General features: G+C 32.9%; 1 protein-coding gene across 1 annotated transcript; it reads right to left on the bottom strand.

The window, feature by feature from the left end:
• Positions 1-1286: 1286 nt before the first annotated feature.
• Positions 1287-5876, bottom strand: LOC18026183 (U-box domain-containing protein 34). The gene is made up of 10 exons (XM_024160756.1): positions 5645-5876; positions 4963-5090; positions 4750-4871; positions 4534-4655; positions 4317-4430; positions 3595-3863; positions 3412-3513; positions 2763-3191; positions 1582-2331; positions 1287-1499 (listed from the first exon to the last, which is right to left on the bottom strand). The coding sequence occupies exons 1-10, from the start codon at positions 5874-5876 to the stop codon at positions 1287-1289; spliced, it is 2481 nt and encodes an 826-aa protein (XP_024016524.1).
• Positions 5877-15515: the final 9639 nt, after the last annotated feature.

Below are 15515 nucleotides of genomic sequence, written 5' to 3'. Positions count from 1 at the left end.
TTTTTTTTATTTTTTTGCTTTTAGCTATTCTAATCTCAAAGTCGGTTCTAGCATTAAATGTTTCTTGTCTACACGTGTTGTCCAAAAGACACAATGGATTTAGTTTACTTTTTCAAGCTTTTAGCTATAGATTTTACCATATCTACATTATTGATCTAATGCAGCAGAATAAAGCTGTTGAGAGTTGTTATATGGGATATATATACATGTGAATGCAAGGGAAGAGAATATCAGATTGTCTATATTGTTGATTATAAAGAGTGTTTTTTTCTTTATGGACACACGTAAGACCAAACAAAAGTTTCAGCTTGAATATGTGAAGTTGGTGAAAGGTAACAAGGTTTGAAGATCTAAAGTTATAAAATTATCACAAGGAAATGTGTTGGAGTTACTTGAAGGAATGTCGGAACTGTGAAGGAAGTCACAAGTTCCAAGGGTTGAAAGTAGCTGACAAAAGATGGAGTTAAAAGTTCAAGGTTAAGAACAGATAATTAAGGTGTTAGGACCCGAGCATTCATTATTTTCAGTTCCTCCTCAAATTTCAAGGCCATTATTTTCACTTGCTTCTCTAATTTTAAGACCTGAGCATCATCCCATCTTCATTGCGACTGAATCTGAGGTTTTGTTGAGCAATAACTTCATTGGCTTTATCCAGATCAATGCACAATTTTCCACCTCCTTGTTGTGCTCAGCCTCCCTATGCCAGTAAATTACAAGAAATCAGTATCAACAACCATAAGCTAAAAAACCAAAAAAAAAAAAAACATAAACTCTTAATGTTAAAGTTGATGGTTTATTGAGGTTTTATTGAGGTTTATTCCATACCCTTGTCATCCAAATTGATTAAAAAAAAAACTACTCAGTTGGAGTTTAAGTTCTCATTCTGTGTCTCCTTATCCACGGAAAATATTAATAAACTCATTAACCAGTAGGTTAAGGGGCTTTCACTGGTTGATTTTTCTTTAATCAACTTTTTAAAGTAAAAATGTATGGATTATTTTAGCGGTTTAGACAATCTAATCGACTGAATTGTCTTAAGTGGAAGCTTTACTCCTACTGTAACCAGATGATTTACAACAAACATAATTTCATACAGTAACCAGATGATTTACAACAAACCAGTATATTTTCCATTTTTATGGGTTTACAAAACATAAACCAAACCACATTATTCTCCCTTTTTTCTGTCCACCACATAAAACCTTACAAACCAATATATTTACATATAACTAAAAAAATATTGCAACTCCAAACAAAAAATTTGTAGAAAAATCCACAAGGAGAAATCAATCTTTTATATTAACAACCGCATTAGAAAACCGGACTCTTGATTTCCAATCGCGAATCGCAGACCGGAGTGTATGGTTTGGTGTGAGTTTGAAGTGGTCCAGCTTTTGTCGAGTCACTGGTGAAATGTTGTGTTTCTCAAGCCACGCTAAAATCGCTTTCTTCTCGTACGTGAATCCATCGGCTGCAACCTCTGGCTCCTCCATTATCTCCTGTACCAAAACAAAAAAACAAAATCAAAATCGGTTCAAATTTCTGGTTATTACGTACCAAACCGGGTAAGCTTTTCCTCACCCTTAAGATGGGACAGAAGTAATGACTTGGTGCACGCAAATTGCTTCGTTCTTTCTTTATCTTCGAATTTGCAGTCTCTACAAGCCGTTTCAAAACCGGTATAACCTCTGCTTTAAGATCCGGTCTATCTCGGCACCGAAATTCCGCACATTTTAAACCGATCCGTGCCAGCTCCTCGGTTTCCGCCAAAGGCCAATCGGTAACCGATTTGTCTAGCATTTCGGTTAACGTTCCTCTCTTTACCGCGTTTTCGACCGCGTGTACAAGCCCGCTCGGCTGACGAGCCGTCAACAGCTGAAGAATGGTTATCCCAAACGCGTAAAGATCTGATTTGGGTCTAATCGTTCCGGTTCGATGGTATTCTGGGTCAATGTAGTGCAATGTACCGGCAAGAACAGAGTGCCGGTACATGGTCACGTTATCCGGTGCAACATCTGTAACTAGCTTTGCTAAACCGACGTCGGCGATTTTGCTCACGTAGTTTCGGTTTAACAAGATGTTTCCCGGTTTTAGGTCGCGGTGAACAATTGGTTCCGGTTTAGAGCTGTGTAAGAAGGCTAAACCACAAGCTACCTCGAAAATTACTCTAAACCGGATAAACCAAGGCAAAGGCGGTTTATTTTTCCGGTGAAATATATATTCCTCGAGGCTTCCATTTTCCAAATACTCGTAAACCAAACAACCATTCTCCGGACAAGCACCGAGGAGGAGAACCACGTGTGGGTGTCGGAGTTGGCTTAGAACTTCAACCTATATAAAGAGTACCAAAAAGAAAATAAATTAAACCGGATCAAACCAAGAACTTAACCAAAACTGAAAACTGTTTTATTTTATACGATGCTTTTCATGCATATAAATAAATGCATACGAATAACTTATGTCTTAAAAACAATTAAGATAAAATGCTACTTTAATGCACTAATTTTATTTTGTTGGCAGAGTATATTGAATGATTAAAGAAGATATTTTACATGCAACCCTAAATCCTAACATTTATAAACCCTAAAACAGAAATTATAAATCCAAGAAACTAAATCGTAAACCCTAACCTCTAAAACGTAGATCGTCAACTCTAACATTTAAACAAAATGGCTTTTAGAAAATTCAGTCGATCTTTCTAATTTAGGTTTTTTTTTTTCTCTAAAGATTTTACTCCCAATATATTATCCTGTTATTATTACCTCTTTCAAGAACTCTTGTTTCTTCTCTGGCGTATCTAGCCGGACAACCTTAACAGCCGCAGGAGTACTATCAATGCTACAACGGTAAACTTTACCGTAACCTCCTTCTCCGATCACTTTCTCCGGCGAGAATCCTTCGGTGGCTGTAACGATCTCTTCGATTGTGTATTTCCTGTACCGGTGATCGGTTCCTAAAAGCTGATCGATCACTTTCTTCTTCTCCAAGTAAGTCCTTAAAGCATTCACTTCTGCGATCTGTCGCTGACAAAACTCTCTCGCAAGCAACGCCTTCGCTGCTTCTACTTCTTTGACCGCCTTCTTGTACCGCTCTTTCTCCAGCGCCGCGGTTTTCCTCTGCAACTCTCCTTTCTCCACAGCATTGTTCACCCTTCTAGCGTCTTTGGAACATTCCGACGACAGCACCTGAACCTAGGAAAAACCCCAAAAGAAACACTTTACTTGGAGAACAAGCAATCAATATGATCACCAGTTCAAAATGTCTTATATACTCTGTTGACAAAAACAATGAAAGAGGTGATATAGAGAACAAGGCCGTCTGAAACTATCTTGAATATCATGTGCGGAAAGCTCTTCACACGCTTGTTTAAATTAGGGATTAAAGACAATAATCATATACATGATTAAGTACCTTGTTTTGTGTGGAGAAAAGCTCTTCGCAAGCTTGTTTATATTTAACGACCGTACTTTGTAACTCCTTCTTCAAACGCTCGACCTCTGCTTCAATCTCAACCTGTCAATAGCAAAAAAATTTCAAATACTCTATCTTCCTTCTCACTATAGTCTCATCATTGAACAAAAAGATGTTAAGTACCTTCTTGGATTTTCTAGATGTTGCGGGTGGCGAATCAGAGTCTCTTTGTTCTCTGACGATGTTCTCATGATTCGTTTGGTGTTCGTTTGTTTGATCAAAATCTGAGTAATTTAGCTGTGGAATATCAGATCCTCCACGCCTCCTTACAATCTCTGGAACTGTCGCACTAGAATCCTTACTACTTTGAGGCGTTTCGGGATCACTATGAGCGAGGCCAAATACCTCTAATCTCAGCTCTTTAGCCGATGCTGACCTCCTCGTGCCTGCCTCTTCAACACCCAAAAGAAAGAAAAGAAATCTCAGGCTTTCATAGAGATCATATATAGGTTATACATACATGTATGCATTATTTTGTATACTCGATTATGAATCTACTATTGATGTTGCAACTTTCAACGTCGACTTTGATACTGAAACCATATTTTGAATTTAGATTCAGAGTTATAAGATTATGCAACTAGTGCTTGTGAATTTGTTGTGAAATTTACATTGAAGTAGTAAAGAATGATTCTTCTTATTTTGAATTATTCTTGTTATTTACTAGAAAACAAGGGGATTCTTTGCTTGCAGAAATGGGTAAATGTTTTCAAAATAACAAGTTAGCTAGAACTGAGATTTTTTATTTTGTAGTAATTTGAAAGTTTTGACTATGTATTTAACGTACCACATTATTTTATATATCTTATGGGTCTCTAATGGATATTTATTTGTATATAATTTACCTATGGATTGTCGAGGATCAGATAACGTTTTAGACTGTACATTGTGGAAGCTAGCCGCCCCGTCTTTCAGGAAACCGCGGGCGGTCGCGGCTGCGTTTGGACTTGTGCATGGCGCTTATAATAAGACGTATAAACACCTATTAAAGAGAAGTTTGTAGAAGCAATAGTACCACTTATTGAATAAAATTAGATAATACAAAATATATACTGTTTTTACCTGCGTTGATCAATGGATCCATAGATTTTGTAGTGATTCTGTCTCTACACACAATGTATACTTCACATGTCTCTGGGGCGTATCTTAAGACAGTCAATGGTACTCCTGGACCTTTTGTTCTCCTAAACCGAGGTAAACCAGCCGGTTAGTGTAAATAACCGATAACCGTGTTATTTAAGGAAAATTAAACCAAACTGAGCTACTGTATTTATATACCTTGTGAATATGTTTGAATTGAATGAGCCCATAACCAAACTGTTAACTCCTGATTTGTAAATGAATCTTAGAAGCGCTTTGGCTGGATCATCGTACTCTAGCAACAGAGTCTCTACCTGACACTGAAGGTTATATAATTCAGGGAATTTACAGTTTGATCCTAAAACTTCTTTAGATTTATAAATTTGAACTGAAAAATAAAAAGGAACCAACCTTGGTACTACCACTCTTGCACATTTTCAAGAAGGGAACAAAGACTGTTTCAAATTCTTGTTTCACGTCTCTCACATACATTTCGACCAATCTCTCCTCCACTTCCTCCACCGGTAGTCTCTCTCCGGCTACAACAACCACCATTCTCATTAAACATTAATCTTTAAAAAAAATAACGTCAATCAAATATCAAAGTTTGATTCAGGATCCGGTATATTAATATTCAATCAAGTTTTTGGAAGTATTTTTGTTATAATTACAATTCTCATGTTATCCAATCATTAATATTCACAAAAAAATTAAGTGAATTATTTGGAGATGTTAATAACAAATCATAACAGTGTTCTTAAATCCATAACCTCTAATCATTTGAATGAATACAACACATGATTTTTTTTTTTAAATAACCGTTTTGCTTACAATGTAAGAAAAAAAAATATCAATCATTCAAAGTTAAACGCAAATGCTACACATATATAATAACTATGATCTAAATTAATTTAAAAAATCACATTTTGTACCTAATTTTTTATTTATTTTGAGTTAAACAAACAAAAACCATTTTTTTCTTAGTTCCTTTTATCATTTAGCTTATATAATTTTTATCTCGTTTAATTCATGTGGAAAAATAAATTAAAAAAAATGCAAGAAAATGTGACCGTATGTTGATTGAGAGACTTACTAGGGGTAGGAATAGTACTAATGGTGGGAATGACGTGAATCATCACAAACCGATGAGCCTTAGGTAAGAGATTATCGACGGCCCACCTTACGGCCCGGCGGCTACCAGCCCCGCCCAATTTATCTCCGATGATACCCTTCACGGCCACCGCCACAAACAACTCACCCTCCTCCGCAGTAGGACCACCACCGCCGCTCATTTCTCGGCCCTTTTGCGTCAACATTACCACCATCTAAATCGACTTACTTTCGTGTGCCACAAGTAATCTAAATAATACGTTTTTGATTCTGAAGGAAATGCTGTTGCAGAGATTAGTACCTCTCTGATCACGGCTATATTGTATTAATATCTCTATATATATGGATGGATAGGTTACGACCAAGTGTTAATAAAATATATACAAACATATAATATGATAATTAGCTGAGCAATCTATCTGGAATAGTTTATTAAAAAAAAATATACGAACAAAAAATATGACTATATATATAAAGAGCTCTAAACGGATGGACTCATATATATAATTATAAAGCTTGATTGGAAAAGAAATGATGTAGATGTGTTTTACATACAAAATATATATAAAAAAGGAGTTTGAAGTAGACTCATAGGTTGAATATTATTTAATTTGCCTTTGGGAACAAAAAAAACAAGATTTGTTTGATAATCATCGATTCGGATCTTGCAGTCCTGAATATATAGTTTATTGTAAACATAAATTATAGAAATATTAAGACAAAAAGAGGAAGTAATCGATGGGATGGAGTCATGGAGATTGCCTTCAAATGTTTAATTATTCATTTAATACTTTTCAAATTCGAAAATTTCTGGACGGCCAATTAGTTAATTATTATTAGCGTGCAGCTTTATTATCCGGAGTCTTCCATCAACATACTGTATAAATGTGTAGGCTAGAGCTCAGCTAAGTAGAGATTTTTATTTCCATATCGTATACTCTTTATACAAATACAATTATTAATTTATTCGTGTATTTTCCTATTCAAACTTACAACTTTCAAAAGACATATAATAAATTTTATTTAGGAATATTCATTCTTTTATTTGAAAGTAACATAACTTAGTTAAGCTACTGGATTCACCTGGAAGAGCTGAAGTGGTCGCAAGTTCGCAACTATACAAATTTTTCATATTGTTTTTTTTTTTTGCTATGAATTCATATTGTTACTTTTTCAAACAATTCAGATGACTAATATAACGATTGATGTTTTGAGCTTTTATACGAATTTTTATACGTATCATTCATACACTTTGTTGACAAAAACAAAAGTACATATATAATTCACACTAGTTTATAGTTGATCTGAATTTTTGTATGACCAATGCAGCTTTTAGTGATAATCACTAGATTAAATTACCGTTTTTAGGTGACAATAATTTTTTCAATCTTTTTAGAGTTACCAAAATCTAAAAAAAAATCAGTATTTTAACCGAAAACTAATGTAAAATATTGTGATCTGGTTTTATTGGTCACGGTTTCTTGCAAATTAGTTGTTTAGGATCAATCCGATTTTGATTTGCTAAATGATCAAAATGTTTGGGATCATTTTCTAATATCTATTATATAAAGAGTGAGTTGAGTCTCACAAATTTGACACCTAAGCACTCATTCTTTTGACACATCATCTTCTAAACAATTATTAGATTTTTATTATTTAATAATTTTTAAAAATCTTTTCGTAAATAAGCTTCAATTTATTACTTAAATCATTGAATTCAGTGATAAATATACATTTATTAAGATAATTCTCCTAAAAAATGTGATTCATCTTCCTTAAATTAACTAATGTATATATCCTTATATACAAATTATTTTAGTTAGATTACTGAACTAAAAAAAAAATAGGAGCAGTCATAAGAGGTCGAGAGAGAAAAAAAGAGAAATAAGAAAAAAAAAAGAGGAGAAAGAGTCGTGAAAGGAGGAAGACAAGAGAAGAGAGGACAAGCCGTGAGTAGGAGAGGGAGAGAGAGGAGGAGATTAATGACAAAGAAAAAAAAAGAAACAGAGAGAGCACATAAACACGAGGAAGGAGAACAAGTGTTAGGAAATCAGAATAGATGACGTCGCAGAGAAAGAATGGACCATCACCACCGCAAAGGAGAAGAATTGAGAAAGGTATATCTGTTTGTGGAAGTAAGTAAAAAAGGAATCAAAACAAATCAGAATGACTATTAGATACGAAATCAATTACTAACTCAACAGAGAATCGGCGATGACCTATAAAAGCTTTTGATTTCTTTATTTCAATAGACATCAAAATATCCATGCGAAGGCTAAGCATCCACTATACAATGTTCCTTTGCAAGGAGACCGCCAATGGGGGTCTATATTCTACGAGTCTAATTGTGATTATGTGTAGAATATACTAGCTGGGTCAATAAGTAGTAGTGTTATTGTATAGCTTAAGAGTTCTTTAATTATAATTTACCAAAAGTTTATTTATTTGCTTATAATATAAAGTTTATGTAAATGTTTATGGATATGTATGACAGTTTGTTTAGCTAATTAATAGTTAAAATAAAAAATCTACTAATCATTTTAATACATTCCATAGAAATGCTTATAACCTACTAAACAGAGGTAAATATATTTTACCATGTTCAAAAAAAGAAAGATTGTTGAAAGTTTGGCTCCAATCATGTAGGAACTAAGTGGAACAGAATATGAAGAAATGAGTAGTAAAATGTTGTCGTTTAAAGAGTCTATTTGAGTGTGTGTGTGTGTGTGTAGTGTTTAGAAAGATTGGATTAGGATTGTGTTTTGGTGACTTCATTGGCAAATGTTATCGTATAATTAAGAAAATTACAAATCCAAAATACAAAAAGAGTCTTCAAAGTAGATTTAGAGTAATATTTTAATAATGCAACGATAATTTTTAACAATGTGAAATAAATAACAACTATATCACTGTGGTTAAGAGAGAGCTAAGAAGTTTTTATAGGAGTTGAGAGAAGTGAGCAAAACGTGATATAGTTTAAAATATATCAGTGCATTCGTGTTAAACTATAGATTTTTAGAACAATTTAATATTTAAAAAAAATCTTTCTATTTTTAAATATATACAACAGAAATAATAGATTTTTACATAGTATTAAGGTCACCAATTTGTTGTGAGATTTAAAAAATACATTACAACAAAGACCTGCGTGTATACGCGGGTATTCATCTAGTCTATTATATATAGACTCAGTTGAGTCTCACAAATTTGACACATCAGCATCCATTTTTTTGACACATCAGATTAAAAAACAATTATGAGAGAATTAAATAATTAAATTATACTAATTTCTTTTTTAATTGAACACAAAAACCAAAAAAGAAGTGCATATTAATTTATGATTCATAATGAACTGCAAATTAATTTTCATTCTGGAAGTTGGAAAGATGGAATTTCAAACAATCTCCAATGTTTTCTAATATCGACTCAAAATTCCACAAGTCAATAGGTAAGATTTTTTATTCTACGTCTCCTCTTTGATTTATGGGTTTTTGAGAGCTGCATTATATCTCTTGTATTGAATTCATTCTGGTTTTGTTTACATAGACATTGATCCATTTTCTTTATATAAAGGCATACCCACCGATGACAACACTACCACCAGGACAAAGGCTTGAGATTTGAAGTCTCAGGCAGAAATCAACAAAAAACAAGGAAAAACACAACACTGTTTGAGCACAAAGAAGAAGTACGACAACATGGAGAAGACACTTGGTGAGACGAGACAGAAAGTAGAGGATAAGATGGTTTGGAAAGGAGGATTCGAAGTAAAGAGTAAGCTCTTATAACTGTTCCCGTTGGGAATTTTCCACTCATTGTTAAGAAAAAGCTCATCTAATAAAAATTAAGCTAATTTCAAACGATTAGGTTCAAGTTATGTTCATTGATTTTTTTTATTTTCTTTAATCTTGATTGATTAGTCAAAGAAGACAAGGAAATGAACTGTATTGTTTAAGCAAATCAATGACAAAGCTTCAAGGTCAGCTCTTGAAATTCTAAATTCTAATGAAATTTATTTTGAATTTTGGTTGAAAATCTCTTACTTTATTATTCAATGTATGATTTGAAGTTTCAGTTATAATATTAAATATGAGATGGTAGCTATAAGTTTTCGTCAAGAAGGGAAGTTTGAGGGTGGAGTTTGAGACAAAAGTGTCATAGATATGGACAAAAAGTTGATGTCCTTATCATTTGATTGCCTGATTGGCTTGTATCTCATATGTTTTTTTAGGCTTCTGATCTTTATCTATGATATCCAAGGCATGTTTGCAATGGAAGGTAATGCAGAATTTTTTTTAAAGGACTTAATTCTTCAAATAAACCTTGAACAGGACGAGTTTGTAGGGTTTAATTTCATTTAATTTCAATACTTGCTCTTTACTTCCAAGCCACCAAGTCTCTCAACAAAAACCATCTTCCTAACGCTCTTCCTATTTGTAGTGATTAGACATAAGCTGAAGAACCATTAATAAGGTCAGTTTGGGATATAGCATATCAGGTGGCTTAACTATATATCGTATTTTTTCCACTCTCACTCTCTCTGCTTTAATCTTTAACAAAAAATATATGCGGAAACATATCTCTGAATGATGAAAATACATTATAATACGATTTGGTGAAGATATTAAATTTGTCTTACAAAATACATATTTTTATCATTAAAAATTAACTAATAAAAAAAAAAGGTTGAGAATAATAATGAAAAATATTTGGTAGGGTGCAAAAATAACAAGTATTACATCTATATAAATAATGACTACATTTTACAAATTCATGTGATATTCAGATTACCAAATACAAAAAATTAGAATATATAAATTTATAGAAAAATATCTATTAATAAATTATATTAAAATAAAAATCACATTTAATGACTATATTTTTACAAATTTGGATGATATTTATATTATCAAAAATAAAAAATATGTTAATTTTGTAGAAAAATGTAATTTCATTATGAACCATATATCATTTACAAGTGCAAAACTTTACACAAAATAATATATTAGGAATCCATTTTCTTTGTATAAAGGCATACCCACCGATGACAACGCTATCACCGGGACAAAGGGTTGAGACTTGAAGTCTTGGGTAGAAATCAACAAAAACAAGGAAGAACACAACACTGTTTGAGCACAAAGAAGAAGTACGACAACATAGAGAAGACACTTGGTGAGACGAGGCAGAAAGTAGAGAATAAGATGGTTTTGAAGGAAGGATTCGAAGTACAGAGTAAGCTCTTATAATTGTTCTTGTTGGGAATTTGCCACTGATTGTTAAGAAAAAGCTCATCTCAAAGGAATTTAGCTAATCTCGAACGATTAGGTTCAAGTTATGTTCATTGATTTTTTTTATTTCCTTTAATCTTGATTGATAGTAAAAGAAGATAAGGAAATGAGCTGTATTGTTTAAACAAATCAATGACAAAGCTTCAAAGTCAGTGTTTGGGCAAATTTTAACGGGTTCGTGTGTGAAGAGTCCTACGGAATGACGAATAGAGATAGATCTTTATTAATCAACGAATATTGAGTTACAAGCAATCAATATCGAAAATCAAAGTAAGTTGGTATCGCCCGTCGCTCGGTAGTTGGCGAGAGCGAAGGTACGAAGAGATCTGGTCGTTCGGTTCTCTGTTGCGGGAATAAAGCCTTTAGAGCTTTTTGTAGTATGTGTTTGTCTGTCCGTCCTTGCTCTAGGACTTCTCTATTTATAGGGTTATGTCAATCTTAATTCTTATTGAATTAGGTTTTATATGTCGGTCGGTCTTTCCATATTTCCTTTTGAATTGGGAGTTCATGTCGGTCAGTCGCTCCAACTTTTTTAGACGGTTTATTCAAGAATATGAACCAACGACTTATAATAAACCATTAGTCGATGTTAAACCGATTAACAAAGACGAATAGTCGATGTTGAGACTCTCTCTAATGTACACACAAAAGTTGACCTTTTTGTTCTCTTTTGCTGAGCCCAAATGAGGATATACCCGAATAATTAAGCGTTAAAATAGCAACAACTAACTGGTCGTTTACGAGAACGACATATTTAAATTTTAAACGAATTAAATATCTTAATCATTGTCGAGTCGACTCTCTGACTTTATTTAAATTTTAAACGAATTAAATATCTTAATATAGAACAGCAATTTACATCAGACTTAAATCGATTTTACTTATACGAGAAGGAGAAGCCACAAATGACATAACTGATCATTTGATTCCACTTTTAAATTTAACTACCTTTCCCTCTCCTTGTCTGTTCTGTAAACATAAACAATTTTTGTAATTCGACCAAAAAGGCCAAACTCTACTCTGTAATTTTTTTCATTGCAATAGATTTAACCAATAATCAGAAAACGATTTTTTCCTAATAAAATGCTAAATAAGTTAATATTTTATGTTTAATTTATAATTATATTTTAACTAATCTTATTTGAAAAAACGAAATTTTACAGTTGGTTCCTAATAGTATAATGTAAAGGGAAAATATAAATTTAAATTAATAAAAAGAACATTAGATAACAAGAAAAAGAATAAAGCATAGTTTATTAGAAAAAACTATATATTTCAGTATACCATAAGAAAATTAAACAGTATATTACAATCTTAAAAATACTAAAGTTTTTAAGAAAATTGGTATAAAAAATTATCTAATTACACCAAAAAAAACTGACATTAAATAATTAGAAACCACTCATAATTAGAAGTTAGATCATTTTCACTCATGATAAACCATAAGAATATGAAATTTTCTAAAGAATATGAAATTAAAAAGCAGATTATAAATTCACAACCAAAATGTTTTTTGCTATTCCTTTTAATTCAGCTAGAGTTAATTTTTTTATTTCATATTACTCACATTAAGTTAATGCATAGAGTGATTATTGTTATATTAGTGTAGTCATGTAGAATAATCATGCTTTAATTATAGTAATCTCATTATTTTGTATCTTAATAATTTTATGATTATCGATAACTTTATTTTTAAATTCTCGTATTATATATTTTCATGGATAATCTTATTTTGTTTTATATGTTTTTGTTTTTCGTTTTTACAAGAATCTTCCATCCAACAACTTCTATATACCTATTGTGTTCTTCATAATCTTAATCTTGGGAGTCCCACTCATCGCCGTCCCAAAAAACAATATGTTTTTTATGCGACTTTCAAAGCCTTTGGCAGTTTTAGGAGTTATTATCTCTTCAATTGGGTATCTTCTGAAATGAAGATTGAAGAGAATACCTAAGTGTGATGATTGATAAAAATTGCATATTCAAATTTTGTGCACATACTTACTTAGAAGAAAAAGACTTTGACCAATTTTTTTAGAGTAAACCCTTATTTACTCTAAAAACAGTGGATGATACTCTGGCAGAAAAATGTTGGATTCCGAAAATGATTTTGGTCCTTTGCGGTTGTCCTCTAGTCGCTTTCGCCTTCCCGAAGCTCATGAAGCTCATGAAACTCAACCTCCCAAATCTGAACATAGACGACAATGTTGAGCTCTGTGAAGGCTACCTATTTGCTGGATTTGGATTGATAGATAGCAAAAAGAGGTTCGCCACTGGATAGTTATTTGCATTGGACCAAGCTTATTGCTGATAAAAAATTACTTGAAGATCAAGAGGAGTAGAGGAGAAACCATGACTAACACCAACAAACCAGAGAATGCTATGGTTTAGATCAATATCCATGTCTCATAGTCCTTTTTTACTTATTTGTAAATTCTATTGTTAGGAAAAAAAAACCTTTGAAAAGGATCTTCTGTACGCCATTGAAACGCCATTGAAAGAGTTTTGAAACTTTCAGTTCAAAAATTGTATGTGTGGGCTCTGCACGATTTACTGCTTCTTCCACACTTTTAGTATGTTACAGTCCCTTCTCTTTAACTTCCAAAGACGAATAACAGAAAAGATGGAGACCAAATTATTAGGGAATATTATCCCATATCAAAAAGGGATCCTAACTAATTTATAAGAGACATGACCCAATACACTCATTGCCAATTGTTTTGAATTGGAAGCTCATATAACTTAACACAAATCATTTTTTTCTGATCATAGTCACTTAAATTGTTGTTTAATATCAGTTAGAATCTGTTTTGGAATGTGATCATTAGCTGGACAACATGATCTTCTGGTTCAACTTCTGCATTCGGGACAATTATTGATGTGTGTGCTTCTTTATTACCACGACCTGATGAACCGAAAAGGATCGATGTCCTAAGAAACCTGTCTCAAAAAGGACTTTCTTACGCCTTTTGATGCGTCTGTTTTTATGCTGAAACAAAAGGGTGTTTTTACAAATTATCAATGGAAAGAAAAACAGAGTTGTATCTGCAAACGAATAGAAGAAGGAAAGATAAACAGAACTGTCAACCGGTTTTTTTTTTCCTTTTTTTTTTCACGTGAACCCTCTCGGTTTCTTCAACGGAAGATCGCTCTCCTTTGTTTAGCTATACGCTTTGTTCTATCTCTCCACTGCTCTTCTCTTGAAGGTCTTTATCAACAATAACTGTCAATCCTTTTGTCTCCCATCTCTTTCTTGCTCTCTAGTTCTCTTTTTTTCCTCCTCGGCCCATGATCTAAACAAATAACATATGAGGATTCAGCCACTCAAAATACGGTTATGGACATATCGAAAAAGGCTTTACACTCATTGATTAGATAACCTAATGCAGGTAAAATTCTTTGACATTATAAACATAATGTATACTGTAGAAGAAGTACCTGGCCATGGACAGTACTTTACGCTTCCAATTCATACTGCAACTTTGAAATCCGTTGGCTCTCTTCTTCAGCGTCTTTTTCGAAGATTGTAAACCCTCTCCTTCTCAAAAGATATCTCCGCCTTGCTGTTCATCAAATCCTCCAGCTTCTCTGCCGCGTCACGTCTTAACCTTGAGAGCACCTCCATTTCTGTAGACTTATATATATATCCATATCCGACCCCTTAGCAAAAAAAAAAAAGAGCTTTTCCGTAGCTGGCCACTTACGATGAATATTTGGCGAAATATGACAGATTCTTTGTTTTGCTACTATGAATAGTCAAGACAAATGATGATATTAATCTATTCATATATATATATATATAGATATATATATATAGACGTTTTTTTATATCATATGGTACCATGCATGATGCATATATGTAGACATATACAATACTGATATACTTATATAAGCGAGAGAGAGAGAAAGAGGGAGACAAGAAGAGGGTGAGCACGCAGAGCTTTCGAGCATGAGCGTGCTAGAAAAAGGGAGCCATGTGTGCTCACTCTCTTCTGTCGCCTTCCTTATTGTGATTCACTTACCTCCCTTTAATTAGCATCTCTTCATCTTTGTGCATCCATATTTATATAGTATCTTCATGTCATATTAGCTAGCCACGATCCCTAAGTTTACATTTCTCTCTATGACTCTATCGTATGATATGATATGAAACAATTGTGTCTGATTTAAGGGTTTATATATATATATATGTATATATATGGTTTACTGAGCGTGTATAACAGTGCAAGCATGCATCATCATCATCCACTATCATCATTTATTTTACTAGAAATATTCCATTGGATTAAACCCTTACTTCTTGTCAATTTGAGCGTCTAGATTCCCTCTTTTCAATATTATATACACACATGTGTAGAGTATTATTAAAATTTAAAAGAGATCATAAAAAATATTCTTAATTGATCTAAAACGAGACTCGATCAGTTGTGCTCTAACTTAGAGTCTCTAAGATATGTTTTATGAAAAATAGAAACTCTATGTACAACACATTGATCAGAAGGGTCGCAAATTCTTTGTTAAAGAAAACAAACTTGTAGTTACTAAACTGTTACATGATTAGGCAGT

Source organism: Eutrema salsugineum, unplaced genomic scaffold (genome assembly GCF_000478725.1).
Source record: "Eutrema salsugineum unplaced genomic scaffold, Eutsalg1_0 scaffold_11, whole genome shotgun sequence".
NCBI lineage: Eukaryota > Viridiplantae > Streptophyta > Magnoliopsida > Brassicales > Brassicaceae > Eutrema > Eutrema salsugineum.
This window is presented reverse-complemented; position numbering and strand designations above follow the sequence as displayed.

What these genes read in the sequence shown, in the direction of transcription:
- LOC18026183 (XM_024160756.1), bottom strand. Translation starts at nt 5,876, where the DNA reads ATGGTGGTAATGTTGACGCAAAAGGGCCGAGAAATGAGCGGCGGTGGT. An exon ending in GGATCCATTGATCAACGCAG is followed by an intron (nt 4,431 to 4,533) that starts GTAAAAACAGTA and finishes TCTTATTATAAG; the next exon opens with CGCCATGCACAAGTCCAAAC. An exon ending in TTTTCTCCACACAAAACAAG is followed by an intron (nt 3,192 to 3,411) that starts GTACTTAATCAT and finishes GGTTTTTCCTAG; the next exon opens with GTTCAGGTGCTGTCGTCGGA.